Source organism: Hemitrygon akajei, chromosome 10 (assembly GCF_048418815.1).
Source record: "Hemitrygon akajei chromosome 10, sHemAka1.3, whole genome shotgun sequence".
In the NCBI taxonomy this organism is placed as follows: Eukaryota; Metazoa; Chordata; class Chondrichthyes; order Myliobatiformes; family Dasyatidae; genus Hemitrygon; species Hemitrygon akajei.
The window spans coordinates 30528106-30546566 of record NC_133133.1 but is presented as its reverse complement, the minus strand read 5'-3'; the positions used below and the strand labels follow the sequence as shown (position 1 = coordinate 30546566).

The window sequence follows — 18461 nt, the reverse complement described above, 5'->3', positions numbered from 1 at the left end:
TGCCAACAGTTCATCAGGAACATTGTAGGCAAACATGGTTTTGCTATTAGAGTGAATTCAGTGAATTATTTGTAATTGGAGGAGTGCAGTGAAGATTGAGCAGATTCATGAGATAGATAAGGGGCCAACAGGTATTGGGGGTGCCAGGTTTGTCAAATGAGGAGACAATAAGAAAACTAGAGGTGACGTTACCTATCCCTGACTGTAGATAAGGAATTGGTCGTGTAGAGCAGACATAAGAGGAGGAGGGGAATCTCCAATAAGTATTCATTTTATAAAAACTTAGTTCAGAACGTTTCTGGGGATTATTTGCTCAGTATAAGGATGAAGACTGATAGATTTTTTTTGCTTTTAATTGAATTAAGGATAAGGGATTAGTGAGGGGATTTCGTCCAATGTGAGAAGGGGTACGAGGCAGCTGCCTCTATGTATCTTCTTATGTTCCATTTTCGCACTTTATTCCATCTTTTTAAAATAGCAACTATCAATCCATCAATTGAATTGAAAGTGATTGTTCTTTTTCTCCAAGAACTCAGACATTTATGAACACTTTCACATGCGTTGCGACCAATCAGGGGATAACGAATTTGAACATCTCTTTGAAAGCAGTCTTCCCACCGCCAGGCGGCGGTGCGCCCAAACCCTGGAACGGAACGGTTTGTTCCGACAGTAAATGCAGTCCTCCCACCGTTAGGTGGCATTCACCGACCGTCCGCACCCCTCGGGATGATTGGCGCATGTGCAGTGAGGGGATCCTCCGTCTCCTAGTGATGGCGGCGGCTGTGGAGAAGGCAGAGGCTGGGGACGAGGCGGAGGCGACGTGCTCTCAGGCGCAGTCCGGCGAGACGCTGAAACTCTCCGACATCTTCGAGAACGGCTGGAGGCTGCACGATGAGGTGGAGAGCAGCAACGAGCCGTCCAACTCGGAGAGCTTTCAGCGCAAGGTGCGGCGGGGGATGGAGCTGCTGGAACAGGCCACTCGGATGGTGAACCAGCTGGATCTGTTCAGGTAACTCAAGCCCCAGCCCGACCTGCGCACCCACGACGGCGACCATCCCTCTCATAACTCGGTGCATTGCAAATCATGCGCAGCCGTCTCCCACCAGCAGTGAGTGTTGTCGCCGAAAGAAGGGCGGTCCCCGTGGGTGACAGTTGTGGATGCCTTTGTGATCAGAAGGATTGGGCATTTAATCCCGTTAAACGCTGTAACCACTGAAGCCTTTGGACAACCCTTTCTGCTCGATGTATTGAGTGAGAGTATATCCATTGTGACTGGATGTATTTTAAGGGTACTTGAAGAATTTAGGTGTCTTGGGACAGGTAAGACACTTAAGTGTCTTAGTCACAGCTAAGGACCACAATGATATCGAGTTCAGCTCATGGTTCTGGTGTTTAGAGTCATACAGGATAGAAATAGGGTTTTCATCCTATCGTCCACGCTGACAAACACCTGTTAGTACTCATTTCCATTTTATTCTTGCAAACTGTCGTTCTTTCATCCTCCACCACCACCCATCACTCACCTGTTCAGGGGTGGGAAACCAATTTGCAGTAGGCATTTAGCCTATCGTTCTAAGCACTTGGAGGAAACCCTGGGTCAGGGAGATCGTGCAGACTCAACACAGGGCACTGGAGGTCAGGATTGAACTTGATCTCTGCAGCTGTGACACAGCATTTTCTCTATCTGTGCCATTGTGCCGCACCAAATGTGAACATTCAACTGTGATTTATCTTGATATAATGTTGATTCCTCACAAAGTATTGTGGAAACGTGACTCTACCTTCACAAATCGTGCTTTGGTCAATATTTAGACGGATACATAATCGATTAAAGTGACTAGTAAAGGAAAGATAGATAGATAGATACTTTATTCATCCCCATGGGGAAATTCAACTTTTTTTCCAATGTCCCATACACTTGTTGTATCAAAACTAATTACATACAATACTTAACTCAGTAAAAAATATGATATGCATCTAAATCACTATCTCAAAAAGCATTAATAATAGCTTTTAAAAAGTTCTTAAGTCCTGGCGGTAGAATTGTAAAGCCTAATGGCATTGGGGAGTATTGACCTCTTCATCCTGTCTGAGGAGCATTGCATCGATAGTAACCTGTCGCTGAAACTGCTTCTCTGTCTCTGGATGGTGCTATGTAGAGGATGTTCAGAGTTTTCCATAATTGACCGTAGCCTACTCAGCGCCCTTCGCTCAGCTACCGATGTTAAACTCTCCAGTACTTTGCCCATGACAGAGCCTGCCTTCCTTACCAGCTTATTAAGACGTGAGGCGTCCCTCTTCTTAATGCTTCCTCCCCAACACGCCACCACAAAGAAGAGGGCGCTCTCCACAACTGACCTATAGAACATCTTCAGCATCTCACTACAGACATTGAATGACACCAACCTTCTAAGGAAGTACAGTCGACTCTGTGCCTTCCTGCACAAGGCATCTGTGTTGGCAGTCGAGTCTAGCTTCTCGTCTAACTGTACTCCCAGATACTTGTAGGTCTTAACCTGCTCCACACATTCTCCATTAATGATCACTGGCTCCATATGAGGCCTAGATCTCCTAAAGTCCACCACCATCTCCTTGGTCTTGGTGATATTGAGACGCAGGTAGTTTGAGTTGCACCATATCACAAAGTCCTGTATCAGTTTCCTATACTACTCCTCCTGACACTAAAGTCACAAGTAGATGACGGGCAGGTGATTCTGTGGCCGCAGAAGAGACTTGAAGATGGTGTGTGGCCACCTGGCTGCCAGGGTCAAGGATATGGTTGCTACTATTGAGGAGGAGGTATCAGAGCCTACAGACAGACACACACACACACACACTTTCTCACTCTCTCACTCACTCTCTCACACACTGTATTTCAGGAATAGCTTTTCTAGCTTTTCCTCCACTTTTCTGAATGGACAATGAATCCATGAACACTACCTCACCTTCCTTACACTATCTTTTTGTATTAAGTTTATTTATATATATATATAGTTGTAATTTATAGTTTTTTTATTATGTGTTGCAATATGGTGGTGCTGCAAAACAAAAAATTTCATGACATATACCAGAGATATTAAACAGAATTCTGATTCTGACCTATTTGTGGGACTCAGTAGCCTGTTTCTGCTCATAATGGAGAAAGGAGAATTGCACTGAAAATCTCGGAGCCATCTTTCAAGAGCATTACAAAAGCTCAATATAAGCAGTGAAAGGAGTGCACCACTCCCAAACTACCCACCTGCCCAACGCATCAAGCATGATGTTGGACAGAGTCAGCAGGGTTTCCCAACCTGGGGTCCAAGGACCCTTCAGTTAATGGTAAAGCTCCATGGCATAAAAAATGTTGGGAACAACCCCTGGTTTTCAGGTCCTGCATTGGCCTTGTCTGCCCAGCCCATTTGCAAAATGGGACGGGACCAGTCATCCTCCAAGAAAATGGCTTTTGAAATATAGTTCTTTGGTTTATGTGCAAATATAGCAGCAACTTTACACATGGCTTAGTTGCATGCAAAAGCAGATATAAGGTACATTGTTTTATATAGTATTGACTTAAATGTGAAATTGGATAACTTGATACTAATTTGATTTTTCAGAAGAATTGTTTCTGTTCTATTGCAGTCGAAATGAAGAATTGGAAGAAATTGCCACTTCAGATGTTAAGTACTTGTTGCTGCCTGTGTTACTAGGAGCTCTTACAATGAAATTAGGGAATTCTGCAAAGCGGCTAGAGCATATACAAAAGGCCCAAGTCTATTACATGGACTTCTTGCAACGTTGCAAAGATTATAATGTAATGACATTTGAGTTCCCTGAAACAATGGAAAATAAAGAAGAAAATAACAAAGCAGGTGCTGATTCCAGTAGACCGACAGTTTCAAGTCAATCCAGTTTAATCTCCATGGCGGTAAAAAGACAGGCTAAAATTGAAAGGTACTGTTTTCAAATTATTTTGTGCTTTGGTATTAATCTCGGAATAAATGAATGATTGTGGCAATGTGTGTTGAAATAATCAACATAATTTACTTTGTGAATTCATCCCAACCAGGTATAACATGAAGAAAGAAACTGAAGCCAAATTAAAAGAGATTAAATCTATTATTTGCAATGGAAAAGCAGATGATGAGCAGACAAGGAAATTTTATCTATTGAATTTACAAAAGTGGATAAACACAAGTCTAGAAGAGATTGAGAGCATAAATCAAGAAAAACAAATTTTGAAACGAATTGGAGAAAATAAACAAGTAAGTGTTTGTTTCACCATTTTGGTTTAAGCTGAAGGAGTGAGGAATAAGTGTTTTCAAAACACAAAATATTCTTTGGGCATAGCCTGGCCCCCTCAGATTTAAAATTCTATCTATTTAAACTCCTGCTGTACAGGTTATCAACAGTTTGCTCAATAAAGCCTCATCTTTGGGAACTCTGCTTTCAGAGTCCCGGGCTCAAAACCTAAAATTGACAACTATGCCTTTAGCTTCTTGGGCCCAAGCTAATGGCTCCCTCATTCACCTTCTCTAATTATCTCTTAAGGTGCCCCTTAAATTTCCCTCCATGTGGCCTAGTGTTGGATTTTGTCTAATAATACATCTGTCATTGGACATTTTGTTATATTAAAGACTCAAATGTGAATGTAAGTAATTGTGCCTGCCACTGTCTGTAAGGAGTTTATACCTTCTCCCCATGACCGCATGGGTTTCCTCTGGGTGCTCTGGTTTCCTCCCATAGTTCAAAGGTGTACTGGCTGATAGGTTAATTGTTTTTTGTAAATTGTCCCACGATTAGGCTAGGGTTCAATTGGATGTTGCTGGGCAGTGCAGCTTGAAGGGCCAAAAGGGCCTATTCTTTGCAGTTTCTCAATAAATAACTAAACCTGGAGTTCAACTCTGTAGTGTAATTGTACCTTGTAGACAAGTAGATCTCTAATTTTACTACTGGTGTGTTTACAAAATTCATTGTTCATTTGAAGTGATGGTTCCACATTCTCAACTATATTTTTACTCCTCAATACAAAATTTGTACATTTCTAGTAACTTTCTATCTTCAGTTTAGCATCAATATTTTTCAATATCTGATGAAGTAGGCTTGTTCCATTCTGGTCTTGTGCTGGAAAGTGGCCATTACATAATGTAGCATGAATTCAGTTGTTTGCATTGACATAACTGAGATTGGAAAATTGGTGAAGCCCTGTCAGATAGATATGCATCAGGGCTTTGGTAAAACATAGCAGATATAAAAAAAAATTTAGTACTTCTGCTTAAATTGTAGAAAATAAGAGCAATATATCTATACTTAATTTTCTTCTAAATTTTGATTTTTTTTCCTGCATACCAGTAAGAGATCTATAACTAAACATCTATGACTAAACTTAATGTTTATTGAGATGTAATAAACAAAGCAATTTTACAAAACAGAGGTAAAGTATGTATCTGGTACAGACACCTTAAAATAAATCTATTATCTATCATACTCCCCATACATTTTGAATACCTAGTTTCCAAGCATTTCCAGAAACCTTTTAAAGGCTAGCTTTGAATCTGTTTCTCTTCATTTCTTGTACAATATTCTTGTATTATAATTTTTTATAATTATTTCTTGTATAATAATTCTTGTATATAAACTTGATATTGCCATTTGACTGCTGACTTATAGCCTATCAATACTGAACTTACTGTTTCTATTGAATCAAGAGTAAATACTAGGAAAACAAAAACTACAGGATCGCCTTGTTATACCTGTTCTTGGAAACTAAGTGTTAATTTTAAAAGCAATATAAAATCGATTCATTGTAGAGCTAGTTTTTATAATGCTGTCTTTAAATTTCTTTAAAAGAAATGTAAGCAAAGCATTTAAGTGAATAATAGATTATATTGTGAACATTTTAATGCAAATGCAGTTGATTAATTTAATGTTTTAACTACATACACTCAGTGGCCACTTTATGCGCACCTGCTTGTTAATGTAAATCAACCAATCATGTGGCAGCAATTCACTGTATAAAAGTATGCAGACTTGGCCAAGGGGATCAGTTGTTAGTCAGAGCAACCTCAATGGGGAAGAAATGTGATCTAAGTGACTTTGACTATGGAATATTTGTTGATGTCAGATGGGGTTGTTTCAGTGTCTCAGAAACTGCTGATCTCCCAGGATTGGTGTGAGAAACAAAAAATATCCAGTGAGTGGCCTGTGGGAGAATATGCCTTGTTAATGAGAGATCAGAGGAGAATGGCCAGACTGGTTCAAATGACAAGCAAGTGACAATAACTCAAGTAACCAGTGGTGTGCAGAAGAGCATCTCTGAACGCACAACACATGGAACCTTGAAGTGGATGGGCTATCGCAGCAGACGACACCGAGTTCTACTCATGTATCTAATAAAATGGTCACTGAGTGTATATGAATTAAGTTTGGATTAAGATTTAATAAGATCATATTTCAGTGAATATTGTAATGTGATGGTCATTTCTTGCCCACCCCCATTCAGCCTCAGGCTACTCGACCACAGAGACCCCCAATGCAACCTTTTATCCTTGCTCGAAATGCAGCTGAAGCCAAGTAAGTAAGAAAGAATACTATTAAAAATCCTGTCTATACTAAACATCTTAAACATCTACAGCTTACTGAAGACCTCTGTGTTACCTCTGCTTGTTCTGATTTTCCCTCAAAGGATTACTATATGCTGAGATATAACAACTCCAGTGTCATTCCTACACCTCAGCAGAGTGTCCTTTTTTTTGACATATTATCAACCTGTTAGGTTTGTTTAGGTGGCAAAAAATAAAGTCTTGGTCAATCTTCTCTCATATATATGCCCCAAAGTTTGTATCCTGTATGTCCTAATCAAGTCAAGTTACACCAAATAAATGCATATACATAAGCAATAATGGTGAAAACCAGCTCTAAATTTGTATCTCCAATTTTGCTGATAAATCAAAATTGGAAATTTTGCCAAAAGTAAATATTAGAAAATGCATAGAGAGGTCAGGGAAATGGTCAGATTGATAGCAGTATTAACTTTCAGGTGATAATCCCTTTCCAAATGTATTTTTAGGAGGAGAAACAAGGAATTGAACTTTGGACTCAATAAAAACACATAGCTACGCATAAAGAACTTGGAGTGTAAAGATGTTCAAAATATTGGACAATTTACAGGAAAAAAAATAGAAAAACATAAAAAACCTACAGCACAATACAGGCCCTTCGGCCCACAAATCTGTGCCAAACATGTCCCTACCTTAGAAATACCATAGCTCTCTATTTTTCTAAGCTCCATGTAATAATTAGAATTTATAATTGGAATACATGCAGTTTTCATTGCTGCAATCATTGAACCCATAACAATTACAGGGCATATTTTTCTGAATGTTCCAGAAGAAGAATATATGTAGACTCTTGAGAAACCAATGCTATTTCTTATCCTTGCAAGTGGAGCAAGTGTTACACCTGCCCCTACACCTCCTCCCTCACTACCATTCAGGGCCCTAAGCAGTCCTTCCAGGTGAAGCGACAGTTCACCTGTGTATCTGTTAGGGTCATATACTGTGTCAGGTGCTCCCAGTGTGGTCTCCTGTATATCGGTGAGACCTGACATAGATTGGGAGACCGCTTTGCTGAGCATCTAAGCTCCATCTGCCAGAAAAAGCGGAATCCCCCAGTGGCCACCTGTTTTAATTCCATTTCCCATTCTCATTCTGATATGTCTATCCATGGCCGCCTCCACGGTCATGATGAGGCCACACTTAAGTTGGAGGAACAAAGCTTTATATTCCATTTGGGTAGCTTCCAACCTGTTGGCATGAAGATCAATTTCTTGAACTTCTGGTAATGCCCCCCACCCCCCTCTCCTTCGCCATTTCCCATCCCAATTTCTCTCTCTCACCTTATCTCCTTGCCTGCTCCTCACCTCCCTCTAATGCTCCGCCCCCCTTTTTTCCACGGCCTTCTGTCTCTTTCTCCAATCGGCTTCCCAGCTCTTTACTTCATTCCTCCCCCTCCAGGTTTCATCTATCACCTTGTGTTTCTCTCTCCCTTCTCCCCACCTTTTAAATCTACTCCTCAGCTTTTTTCTCCCCAGTCCTGCTGAAGGGTTTCGGCTGGAAATATCAACTGTACTTTTTTTCTATAGATGCTGCCTGACCTGCTGAGTTCCTCCAACATTTTGTGTGCATTGCTATTTCTGTTGGAGCTTGTGGCAAAGTGAAGGTTTGCTGTAAGCTTTTGTGAAAAGATATATACTTTATAAATTACTAGACAATGGGGTGACCTGTTGGGGCACCCTTTGAGAGAAGGGTAGTGCAGTCTGATGTGACTAGTATGAGCATTACGTATTCCTAAATACTATTGGTATCGTATTGCTTTGGAAATTGAAGAAGAAAACCTCAGTTTATTAAAGAAGAAGGATGCATAACAAGGCAAATATAGCTCCTCCTCGTTTAACGAAGGACACTTTGGATGGCATCATTTCTGGTTGATTTGCCAAGGCACAAGGGTGTGCCTCTCGTCGTCATTCTGGAGACATGCAGTCCTTTCATCCGCCGTCTCTTCATCTCTTCTGCTTATTCATTGTCTCTGATCTTGGAGACATGCATTTCTCAGCTCCTTTGTGTCTTGCTCTCTCCTCCTTCTGTGCCTGTTTTTGTCATTCTGGAGATGCGCTGCCCTTTCATCCCCCATCTCTTCATCTCTTCTGTTTGTTCTTTGTCTCTGATCCTGGAGACGTGGATTTCTCAGCTCCTGTGTCTCTTCCTCTCTCCTCCTCCTATGCCAGGTGTTGTCATTCTGGAGACGTGCATGCCTCTCCTCCTCTGTCTCTTCTTCTCTCATCTTTTTTATCCTGACTCTTTGATCCTGGAGTCATGTGTCCCTAGCCTCATCCGATTCTTGTTCTCTCCCTCTCCTTGCCGCTTCCCGATGATGTTTGGCGTCACCTCTTGACTGTAATGTCCCCCTTCTCTTTCCATGCGGCATAATTAGGCTGACCATTTTTTTTTTCACCCTAATGCTGGATAGAAGATACGAAGCAGTAACAGCAAAGCCTCCAGGATGCTGATTATTCTTGATGATGTGGTTTGCGCTCTCCTAAATGGACAAGATGTAGTCACCACTGTCTTTTGACAGCAGCAAAGGGTTTGATGAGTGTCTCAAAGTATGTCATTACAATAAGATTTAATTATCTCTTATTGATGGGTGGCAGTTAGATCTGTCCCAATCCTGCACATGCTGATGGTGATTAGCAGAATATGACCGCTCGAAATAGAGCTGCCCTGACCTTTTTCTCCAGTTGGTGTCACTGTTCTGAGCATCGTGAGTCACTTCTGAGGCTGGCCCTGCGCATGCGTTGTGGGGTCGTGTTGTGGTTTCCATTGTGGCTGACATCGGCTCTCGGGTGAAAGCAGGGCTGTTTATTTTGGCGAGTCAGCAATTTTATACGAATATATAACCCTGAACTTTGCCTGCATTCTGTAAGTTAGCGCATTTTAAGTCAATTTAGCCACAAATAGTGCTGCTGTAACGCACCATTTGCGCTAACTGGAGGTCACAAACAGACAAACAGCATGAGAGTTTTAGTATATAGATAATCTGGTTTGCTATTGCAATATGAGAAGCACTTTTTCCTGCTGTTATAATAGGCACTGAGAGTGAATATTCAAGGATCTTATTTCCTTTTGATATTGGTAAAACAGTGAATGCATTGCTTAGGTGGGAATTGAAACGAAGACCATTTCATCATTTAGGGGAAGACTAAATAAGTTAATCTGATGCAGAATAAGACATGGAGCTTTTGAGAAATGGCTGGACAATGGTTTTAGCTTGAGATTCTTGCAAAATAGGTTCAAGTAGGCTACCATCTTTAAGAAATGGCACTAATGAGAAGGTAGCATTTTTAGATGCTCTTTAAATTATAGATTTTTCATTCTTTTCCATCTTATAGAAGTTTTCATTTTTCAGGCATTGAAATGTAGAAAGTAGGAGTCATCTCTTCAGACAGGCTCCACTATTCAATATGATCATGGTTGGTCAACCAAATTCAGTACGGGTTCCTGCTCTTTCTCCTATGCCTGCAGTCCTGAGAGCAACATCTTAATTCATTTTTGAATCTATTTAATAATTCAGCTTCAATTGCCTTTTGTGGTAGAGATTTCACTGGTGAAGATATGTCTCCTCATCTCATTCCTATTATATTATTCACCCATTATCCTTAGACTGTCAAACCAGGGTGTGGATTCCTGCCCCATCAGGTACACCCTACTTTTGCTCTGTGGACTCTTGATGGAATTTTGTAGCTTTTTATAACATCCCCTTCTTCCAAAATCTACCAAATGTGGCTTAATCTTACTCCATTGTTAATCTTCCCAGGAATCAGTCCAACGAACTTTTTCTGCACTCACTCCATACAGGAACATTGTTCCCCTGATAAAGTAACCAAAACTGCACATGGTGTTCAAAGTGTAATCCTACTAAAGCAGTGTATATTTGCAGCAAGATACCCTGCTCCTTTACTTGAACCCTTGTGCTATGTAGCCCAGTGTACAACATGCTACTTAATAGCGTTCTGTACTTTCATGCTTATTTACATAAACTGGTGGGCAAAGACACCTGGATCTTATTGCACTTGTCCCATTCCCAATCAGAAAATAATCTGCTTTCATTTTGCTGCCAAAGTGGATAAGCACATCTTTACTTCCCTGCCCACCTCTGCTTTCCGCAGAGATGGCTCCGTCTGTGATTCCCTCGACCATTTGTCCCTCCCCACTAATCTCTCTCCTGGCACTTATCCATGAAAGTGGCCAAAGTACTTGTACCTGTCCAGTCACCCCTTTCACCTCCATTCAAAGCCATAAACAGTCCTTCCAGATGAGGCAACACTTGACCTGTGAGCCTGCTGAGGTCGTCTGTTGTGTCCGGTGCTCCCGATGTGGCCTCCTCTACGTTGGTGAGACCCGTTGTAAATCGGGGGAGTGCTTCATCGATCGCCTCCATTCCATTGATCACAACTGGAACTTCCTGGTGGCCAAAAGTTTTAATTCTGATTCCCATTCAGACATGTCAGTCCATGGCCTCCTCTTGTCTCCTGTTGAGGCCACCTTCAAGGTGGAAGAGCAACACTTCCAACCTGAAGGTATGAATATTAATTTCTCCTTTTTGGTTTAAAAAAAAATTCCTCTTCCTTCCCCCCTTTGTTCCTGACTCTCGCTTCTTACCTTTCCTCACCTGCCTCTGGGTTCTGTGCTCTTTCCCTTTCTCCTATGATCCACTCTCATATTCAGATTCCTTCTTCTCCAGCCCTTTAACTTTCCCACCCTCCTGGCTTCATCTGTCACCTAGCCATCCTCCTTCCCCTCCCCTACCTTTTTATTCTGGTGTCTTCCACCTTCCTTCCAGTCCTGAAGAAGGGTCTTGGCCCAAAAAGTCAACTGTTTTTTTTCCATTTCCATGGATGCTGCCTGACCTCCAGATTTTCTTTGTGTTGCTTTATAGATCATCTGCTCTCCACTTGCTCAATTTCTCATTCTGTCCAAATCACACTAATCTCTCCAGCTCACATTCCCACCAAGATTTGTGACGTCTGCAAACTTGGATTTATTACATTTAATTTCTTCATCTAAATGATTAATATATTTTGTGTATATCCTGGCACTGATTCCTGAGATGCCTACCAGCTGGAAAAACACCCATTTATTCCTGCTTTTTGTTTTTCTCTTTGCCAATCGATGAATGAAAAGTTACCAGCTGCATAAGTGCACTTAAAGTAATTTATATCATTAAGTCCCATTCCAGCTAGACATTGTAATTTGATATTCTAAACGTCTTGATATAATTTCTTTCTAGAGTGTTTGGTGTTGGTTATCCAAGTCTTCCTACCATGACAGTTGATGATTGGTATGAGCAACATAAAAAGCATGGTGCTCTCCCTGATCAGGGGATTCCAAGAAGTCAATCAGGTAGGAATACTTCAAGTAGTTGCTTTTAATTTATTCTGTGCATTTCTTATTTACATATCCATTATCTTCTAGTGTACTTTGTTTGCTAAAACATTAGCTCTTTGAATGGGTAAATAGTATTCAAAAGAGATTGATTCTATCACCTTTACCTGTATTGCTGAAGTTACTTAGGATATGATATTCATTATGGAGAGTTCAGAAAGAACCTTCCCCAGCCTTTGTCAGTAAGAAACATGCAAATCAACAAAAAATATTGGCTTTGAAACTTTGCCACCAGTTAAGGGCATTCAAATGTTATTGTTAAAATAGAGTAATACAACATTGAAGCAGGTCCTTCAGCCAACAGGATGCTCATTTAAGTGAGTTCCATGTTTGACCCGTATCTCTCTCCCTACCCGCCCCAAAACATTTCCTATCCATGTACCTATCCAAGTGTCTTTTAAATGTTGTTGATGTACCTACCTCAACTGCTTCCTGAGGCTTTTTTAAAAATATACACACACCACCCTCTGTATGAAGAAGTTGCCCATCAGGTTCCTTTTAAATCTTGTGCCTTCTAGTTTTCGCTTCATGATTTCCCAGGCTCAGGCTCATTGCAGCAACTCACCAAGACTTAATTATTAACAATATCTGTCTGAATCATTAACAAAGTAAGTATGTTACTTTGTTATTCATCTAGAAGTGCACTGAGAAGTGGTCTTTATCAATAATGTCATTTTCCATTTGATTTCCTCTTTCATGTTAAATATATTGAGTTCACCTAACTCAATTGTACCCACTGATTGTAGAGAACTTTAAAGTGCAATTCCGCTGCTATTTGGAAACCATTACCAAAATAATTGGGTATTGCATTTGCAGAATTTTCTTAACGCAAATTAAATCTTTGCAGCATTCTTTAGTTTAACTTTTTTTTGACCCTGCTCACATTCCCAAGAGAAATTATTTACAGTTGGGATTTCCTGCAGATTGGGCTTGTTTACATGAATTTGAAATTTCAAAACAAATTAGCTGAATTTCTTGTGTCCAAGGACACGTGTAAATTTTGATTATTTTTAAATTACTGAGCTACAGAAATGTGTACTGGGAACAAAATAGAAAGCAAAAGATTTAAAACTATCTTCTGTAGTTAAAATTGAGTTACTGCCAGGTGGTGGAATGGTACTGATTTAAATGTTTATACTTCATGACCCTTTCTCAGCTACAGAATGAGGAATTCCAAGTTACCATTCTTACATGGGATTACTGTTGCACGTGGCCAAGTGGTTAAGGCATTGGTCTAGTGATCTGAAGGTCGCTAGTTCAAGCCTCAGCTAAGTCAGCCTGTTGTGTCCTTGGGCACAACACATTGAGCACCACACATTGCTCTGCATCGACGTCGGTGCCAAGCTGTATCAGCCCTTGCCCTTCCCTTGGACAACATTGGTGGTGTGGAGAGGGGAGACTTAAAGCATGGGCAGCTGCCAGTCTCCCATAAAACCCTGCCTAGGCGCAAATCCATGGTATCTTGAGACTAACGGATGCCTATTTTTAAACAAGATTATCAAGGAAACTATTCTAAAATTTTGTAGAATAACGCCATTTGGTGTTCACTTTGGAAATTAGATTGTGCAGACACGCTGGGTTTGGGGAAAGAAATAGATGCATTACTTGATTCAATGTGCACTCAAGGCACCTTTGAACATAGAGCATAAATTAATATTCCTAGAGTCAATTTCCTATCACATTTTCCAAATGACTGTCAATTTCCTTTATAAAATTTAAGACTCCAAGAATTTAAAAATAAGCAGTGTCAATATTCTGCAGTTTTTTTGTGTGCTGTCTAAATCAGCCATTTTACAGTGCACTTAGCAGACTGTTTTCTTAAAGTCCAATAGAGCTGAAGTTTAACAGGTGAAGTATAATGGGCTAAATCTCATTGACTTGTGGCTACTGCTGGAATTGATGCCAATAGCCACTCCATGCACATAATTGCCTTCTCCAAACATTAGTCCCAAACTCCAATATTATGGCCTCTGCAGACCCATAGCCTCTAATGAGACAGTAAGAAAGCTCTGTACCCTCAAGATATGAAAGCTTTGACAGCTGATGGTCCCCTCTTCCTCTCTGACTGTTAAACCTATGAGTAATTTTGGAAGAGCTTGTTTGTATCTCTAGTATTGAGAATTAAAACTTTAAATGCTCCTTTTTGAAAAAAAATGAAAATTATCTAAAATTATATATTAGAAAATTTACATACCAGGAAAATTACCTTTATGCTTTATCTATAACAGTTGCTGTAAACCATTGAAATTCAGTCTTGTTTCTGATTAGTTGGCACAGGATCCAGCAGTTGATATCCTCAGCACAAATGTTATGGAATCGTAGCAGTCTCTGCCTTTTGGAATCTATGTGGTGCCATTTATGCATATATACCCAAAGAGTAGTAAGTCTGGAGGTCATTGTAAAAATAAATAAGGACAAGTATATGCAGAAATAATAAAATTACAACCATTTTATAAGTGAGGCACTCCTTACTTAGGCAACATCTTAGATCAACAAGCGTGCACATGATAGGTGAACCAGTGTTAGTGCTGATTAGGACATGGGTAGGATAATGTGAACAGCTTCATGTTTATGGAGCTCCGATCAAAAGAAGTTGGCCAGGTGTGCACTGGAGTAATCAAGTAGCAAGTTTCAAATTGAATGAAATATTATGTCTTGTGCTATAGATATCAATAATTTTTTGAATTATTTTATTTCTGTAACTGAAAATCACTTGAAGATAATTTTTGAACAATTTTTTTTAAGTTTTTTAAACAAGGTGAATTGTTTTGATGTTCAAGGGTAAAACTGTAAACTTAGAGGCAGTAGGCAATGGGGATGAAATGAGAGAGAAAGAGAAGAAAAAAGAAAAAAAAATAATGTTCAAATGCTAGGCAGTCCATATGCTCTTGCTAAGGAGCTTGCTCCCTTAATGATTAGACCTGCTGGATTTTAGTATGTATTTCCACCTGAATATTGGAAATTAACTCCCTCGTTAAACTTCTTCCCTGAGTTTGTTGAGTCTTCTGAATGCTCTGACTTCCATGCCTTGATTCTTAATTCCATTAGCATTAAGAGTCAAGACATTAAGACTTCCTCTCCAGTGTAGATAGATCTGAGGGACCACCAGACTATTCTAGTATTCTGGAGCTTTGCATAATATCTGTTGGTGACCCTTATCAGGGCTTCTGAAATCCATAGTCCAACTTCAAAATATTTCACTGACCAAAGAGGACCTTAGATTAAAATATCATCTGTCAGTACTGCCCAGAAATGTCAAATTGGATTTTATGTTTAACTTCCAAAAAATGGGCACAACAATGAGGAAGCTATCCTAATATCTATGCCATAAGTTGTTATTCTGTGTCACATAATGATAAAGGGCAGGAACCAATTTTTTTTTCCTTATTCCAATGACAATTGTATTCTTACTCATTTAAACCAACAAATTCAATCCAGGAAAAGGAAGGACGTGTAAGCTTCTCATTGGTATACATCACAGAGCCACGGCACCTGTTTCATAACCTTTTTTGCTATTGGCCTGCTTAAGATGTTTAACTGGTAGATTTCAGTTAACATGGAAGCTTTCTTCTAGTTGATCAGGAAAATCAAGAACAGGAAGTTGAAAATGATAACGAGGCTGATGATGAACAGGCCCTGAGATTGGCACGTGAAAAGGACGACTGGAAGGATACACACAGACGTGGATATGGCAACAGGCAGAACATGGGTTAGTTGTTCTACTTGGGCTACACTTCAAGTATCACTGCTCATCCTGGAGCCATTGAAAGTGTACTGAGAGTTGGAACCTGCACCATATCAAGGTAGATGTGTCAACCATGCAGTGTGTGTCCCTCTCTGTCTGTGAGGTCATCATTGGTTTCTGAGTTGTCAACAATTATATTGTTGGTAGTGCCTTTTCACAAAACAAATTCAGTGGCCATATTGTGAAGTGTGGCTCAAAGCAAAGTGAGGCACTTGTTGCAAATGCCATTTAAAACTTGCTTTTTTGGAATGTGGTATGGTGATAAATGGGTCAGTAGCACTGGGAGTGAGAAAAGGTGTTAGAGTGCACAAATGTATAGCTACCACTGACTATCAAACATAAGCAATTGACTTGGGAGTTGCAATTAAATGTAATTATAGTAACATTTCTGGATTTAGTATTAAGCAGCGTCTGGCAATCTCAATCTAAAACTCTTGTATGTTATTCCCATTCTCCAAATCGGGAGTTCAGATTCCTCTGCCAGCTTTCTTTTGATGGTCGTTAACAAACAAACTGTAAACATGACTTTTTGAGGTGTGTTTAATCCCTTGTTTTTGACATCTGAATTCCTGTAATCTGTGCAAATGTTTAGTATAGAAAATGTTTTCCCTGCTTCATGGTCCTTAGTTTAAGAAACTGTTTTCCTATGTTATGAACTGCAAGTTGCCAAATAAAGAAAACCTTAAGTCTCTGGTGGTCTCTTATTAACCATGTTATTTTCCTGTTTTCTTTGCATACGCAGGAACAAAAATATTCCTTTCCTTAAGATGGTTTATTATACTTGTGCTATGACCATCAGGAGTTTAAAAGAAATCTTAAAATAGTATATGGGAATATATGAGGAAGAGCTAGTAAGTTTTCAGATGACACTAAAGCAGATGGTGTCATAGACAGAAAAGGAGTATCAGGAATTGCTGGGTTGGAGGGAAGAGGAATGGCAAATGAAATTTAATTCATGTAAGTGTAGTGTTACATTTTGGAAGGGCAAATCAAGATGGGACTTTTGCATGAATATGAAGGTCCTAATTATTGCTGTAAAGCAGAGGGACTTACAGGTTCATAGTTCCTTTAAAAGAGCAGTCTCAAATAGACAGGGCAATGAAGAAGGCTCATGGCACATTGCTCTGTGTGATGAAGGCCATCGAATATTGAAGTTGGGAGATCATGTTTTAGTGAGACCACACAGCATATTGTGTTTAGTTTTGGCCACCCAATATTATGAAAGATGTGATAAACTAGAGCGAGTACAAAAAAGATTTAAAACGTTACTGCCAGGGCTCAAGGTGCTGAGTTGTCAGAAGAGGTTAGGCATGTTGGGAGTGTAGGAGACTGAGGGGCATTCTCATAGTGGTATATAAAATAATAAGGGGCATTGATAGCATGAGTAGTTTTTCCAGGGTTGGAGAACCAAAAACTAAACAACATAGTTTTAAGGTTAGAGTGAAAGGTTTAATAAAAACCTGAGGCAACAATTTTTACACAGCAGGTGTAGGTAAATGGAACCTGCTGTTAGAGGAAGTAGTTAATACAGATACAGTAATGCATTTAAGTATGAGAACAGGTAAATGGATAACGAGTTCTTCGGAGGGATAAGCGCGATCAGCTTGAATAAACATTTTGCTCAGCATAGAATTGAAGGGCCTTTTTTCATATTCTATAATTCTAGTGTGAAGTGAAGGCAAAAACCAGAAACATGAATGTTTCTGTTTATGATGGAGTTTAAGAGATTTAATTAGATTTTAAATTGCTCTCATTCAATCTGAACTGGAGATTGGGGGGGGGTGGGGTGGAGGTTGGAAATACCGTATAAAGCGATATGGGGAAAGGTAAGCGATTAGACAAAAAGGTGGTAGGTGAAATATCAGGTGAGCAGAAGTTATAAAAGAAGAGATCAAATACTTTCATTACGTGCAACTGGTAGGTGCATAAATGAATACTGTTCTGCTTTAAGATGCTCAAGTAAATATGTAGGTGCCATAAGCATGAAGTCAAATGGTATGTTGTCAATATTAAGAGGTGTGGTAGGGGTTAAGGTCTGAAAGTAAGTTAGCTTTGACAAGATCATACAAAAATTTCTGAGAGCTCTTTTGGAGTCCTGTGTGCAGCTTAGACTCTGCATCTAAGGGTATCGTTGGAATGAAAAAGAATTGTTCTGTAAATTGCAAATGAGCAAGTCAGAGCCATCTTCAATATAATTTAGAAGAATGAGGAGTGATGTCATTAAGAACTACAGGATTGTTTCTGTCACTGGTTGAGTCTAGAGCTCCTGGGTTAAGGACTCAGCCATTTACAGTTCCGAAAAGTGATACTAAAATTCTTTTGTAGGGAAAGCTAAGATCATGAACATCTTGGAAGGAAATTTGAAGACTGATCATGAAAAGGAGATGTAAATGAGCTGTATATCTAGAAATTGATCAGCACTCTCAGTTGTATTCTGACAGCAGGCCAATGATAATTTTGACAGCACTTGCCAGTGGGAACTGCTGTAGGACATTATATGCTGCTAAGTAGATTATCCACACTAAAGAGCTCACACTGGCATGTTCAGCCATTGCAAAATCTGAGAATCAGGTGGGATTGAAATTAGGTGCATAGGATTGCCATAGAAGAAAGCCAAGGATCAGAAATGAGAAGGGAGATTTTGACTAAAAAAAAATAAGCAGAACAGCCTGAGGAAGACTAAAAATTATTTCCAGGTGTAAATATTTTACCACCTGATAGGTTTCAAGAGAGTT

The 18461-nt window shown here is 39.8% G+C and overlaps 1 protein-coding gene across 1 annotated transcript; it reads left to right on the top strand.

Annotated features, from left to right (window-relative positions):
* The first annotated feature begins 731 nt into the window (after positions 1–731).
* igbp1 (immunoglobulin (CD79A) binding protein 1) lies at positions 732–16417 on the top strand. The gene is made up of 6 exons (XM_073057996.1): positions 732–1009; positions 3622–3933; positions 4049–4244; positions 6482–6552; positions 11827–11939; positions 15556–16417. Exons 1-6 carry the CDS (start codon positions 738–740, stop codon positions 15693–15695), a joined length of 1104 nt encoding a protein of 367 aa, XP_072914097.1. The 5' UTR covers positions 732–737; the 3' UTR covers positions 15696–16417.
* Positions 16418–18461: the final 2044 nt, after the last annotated feature.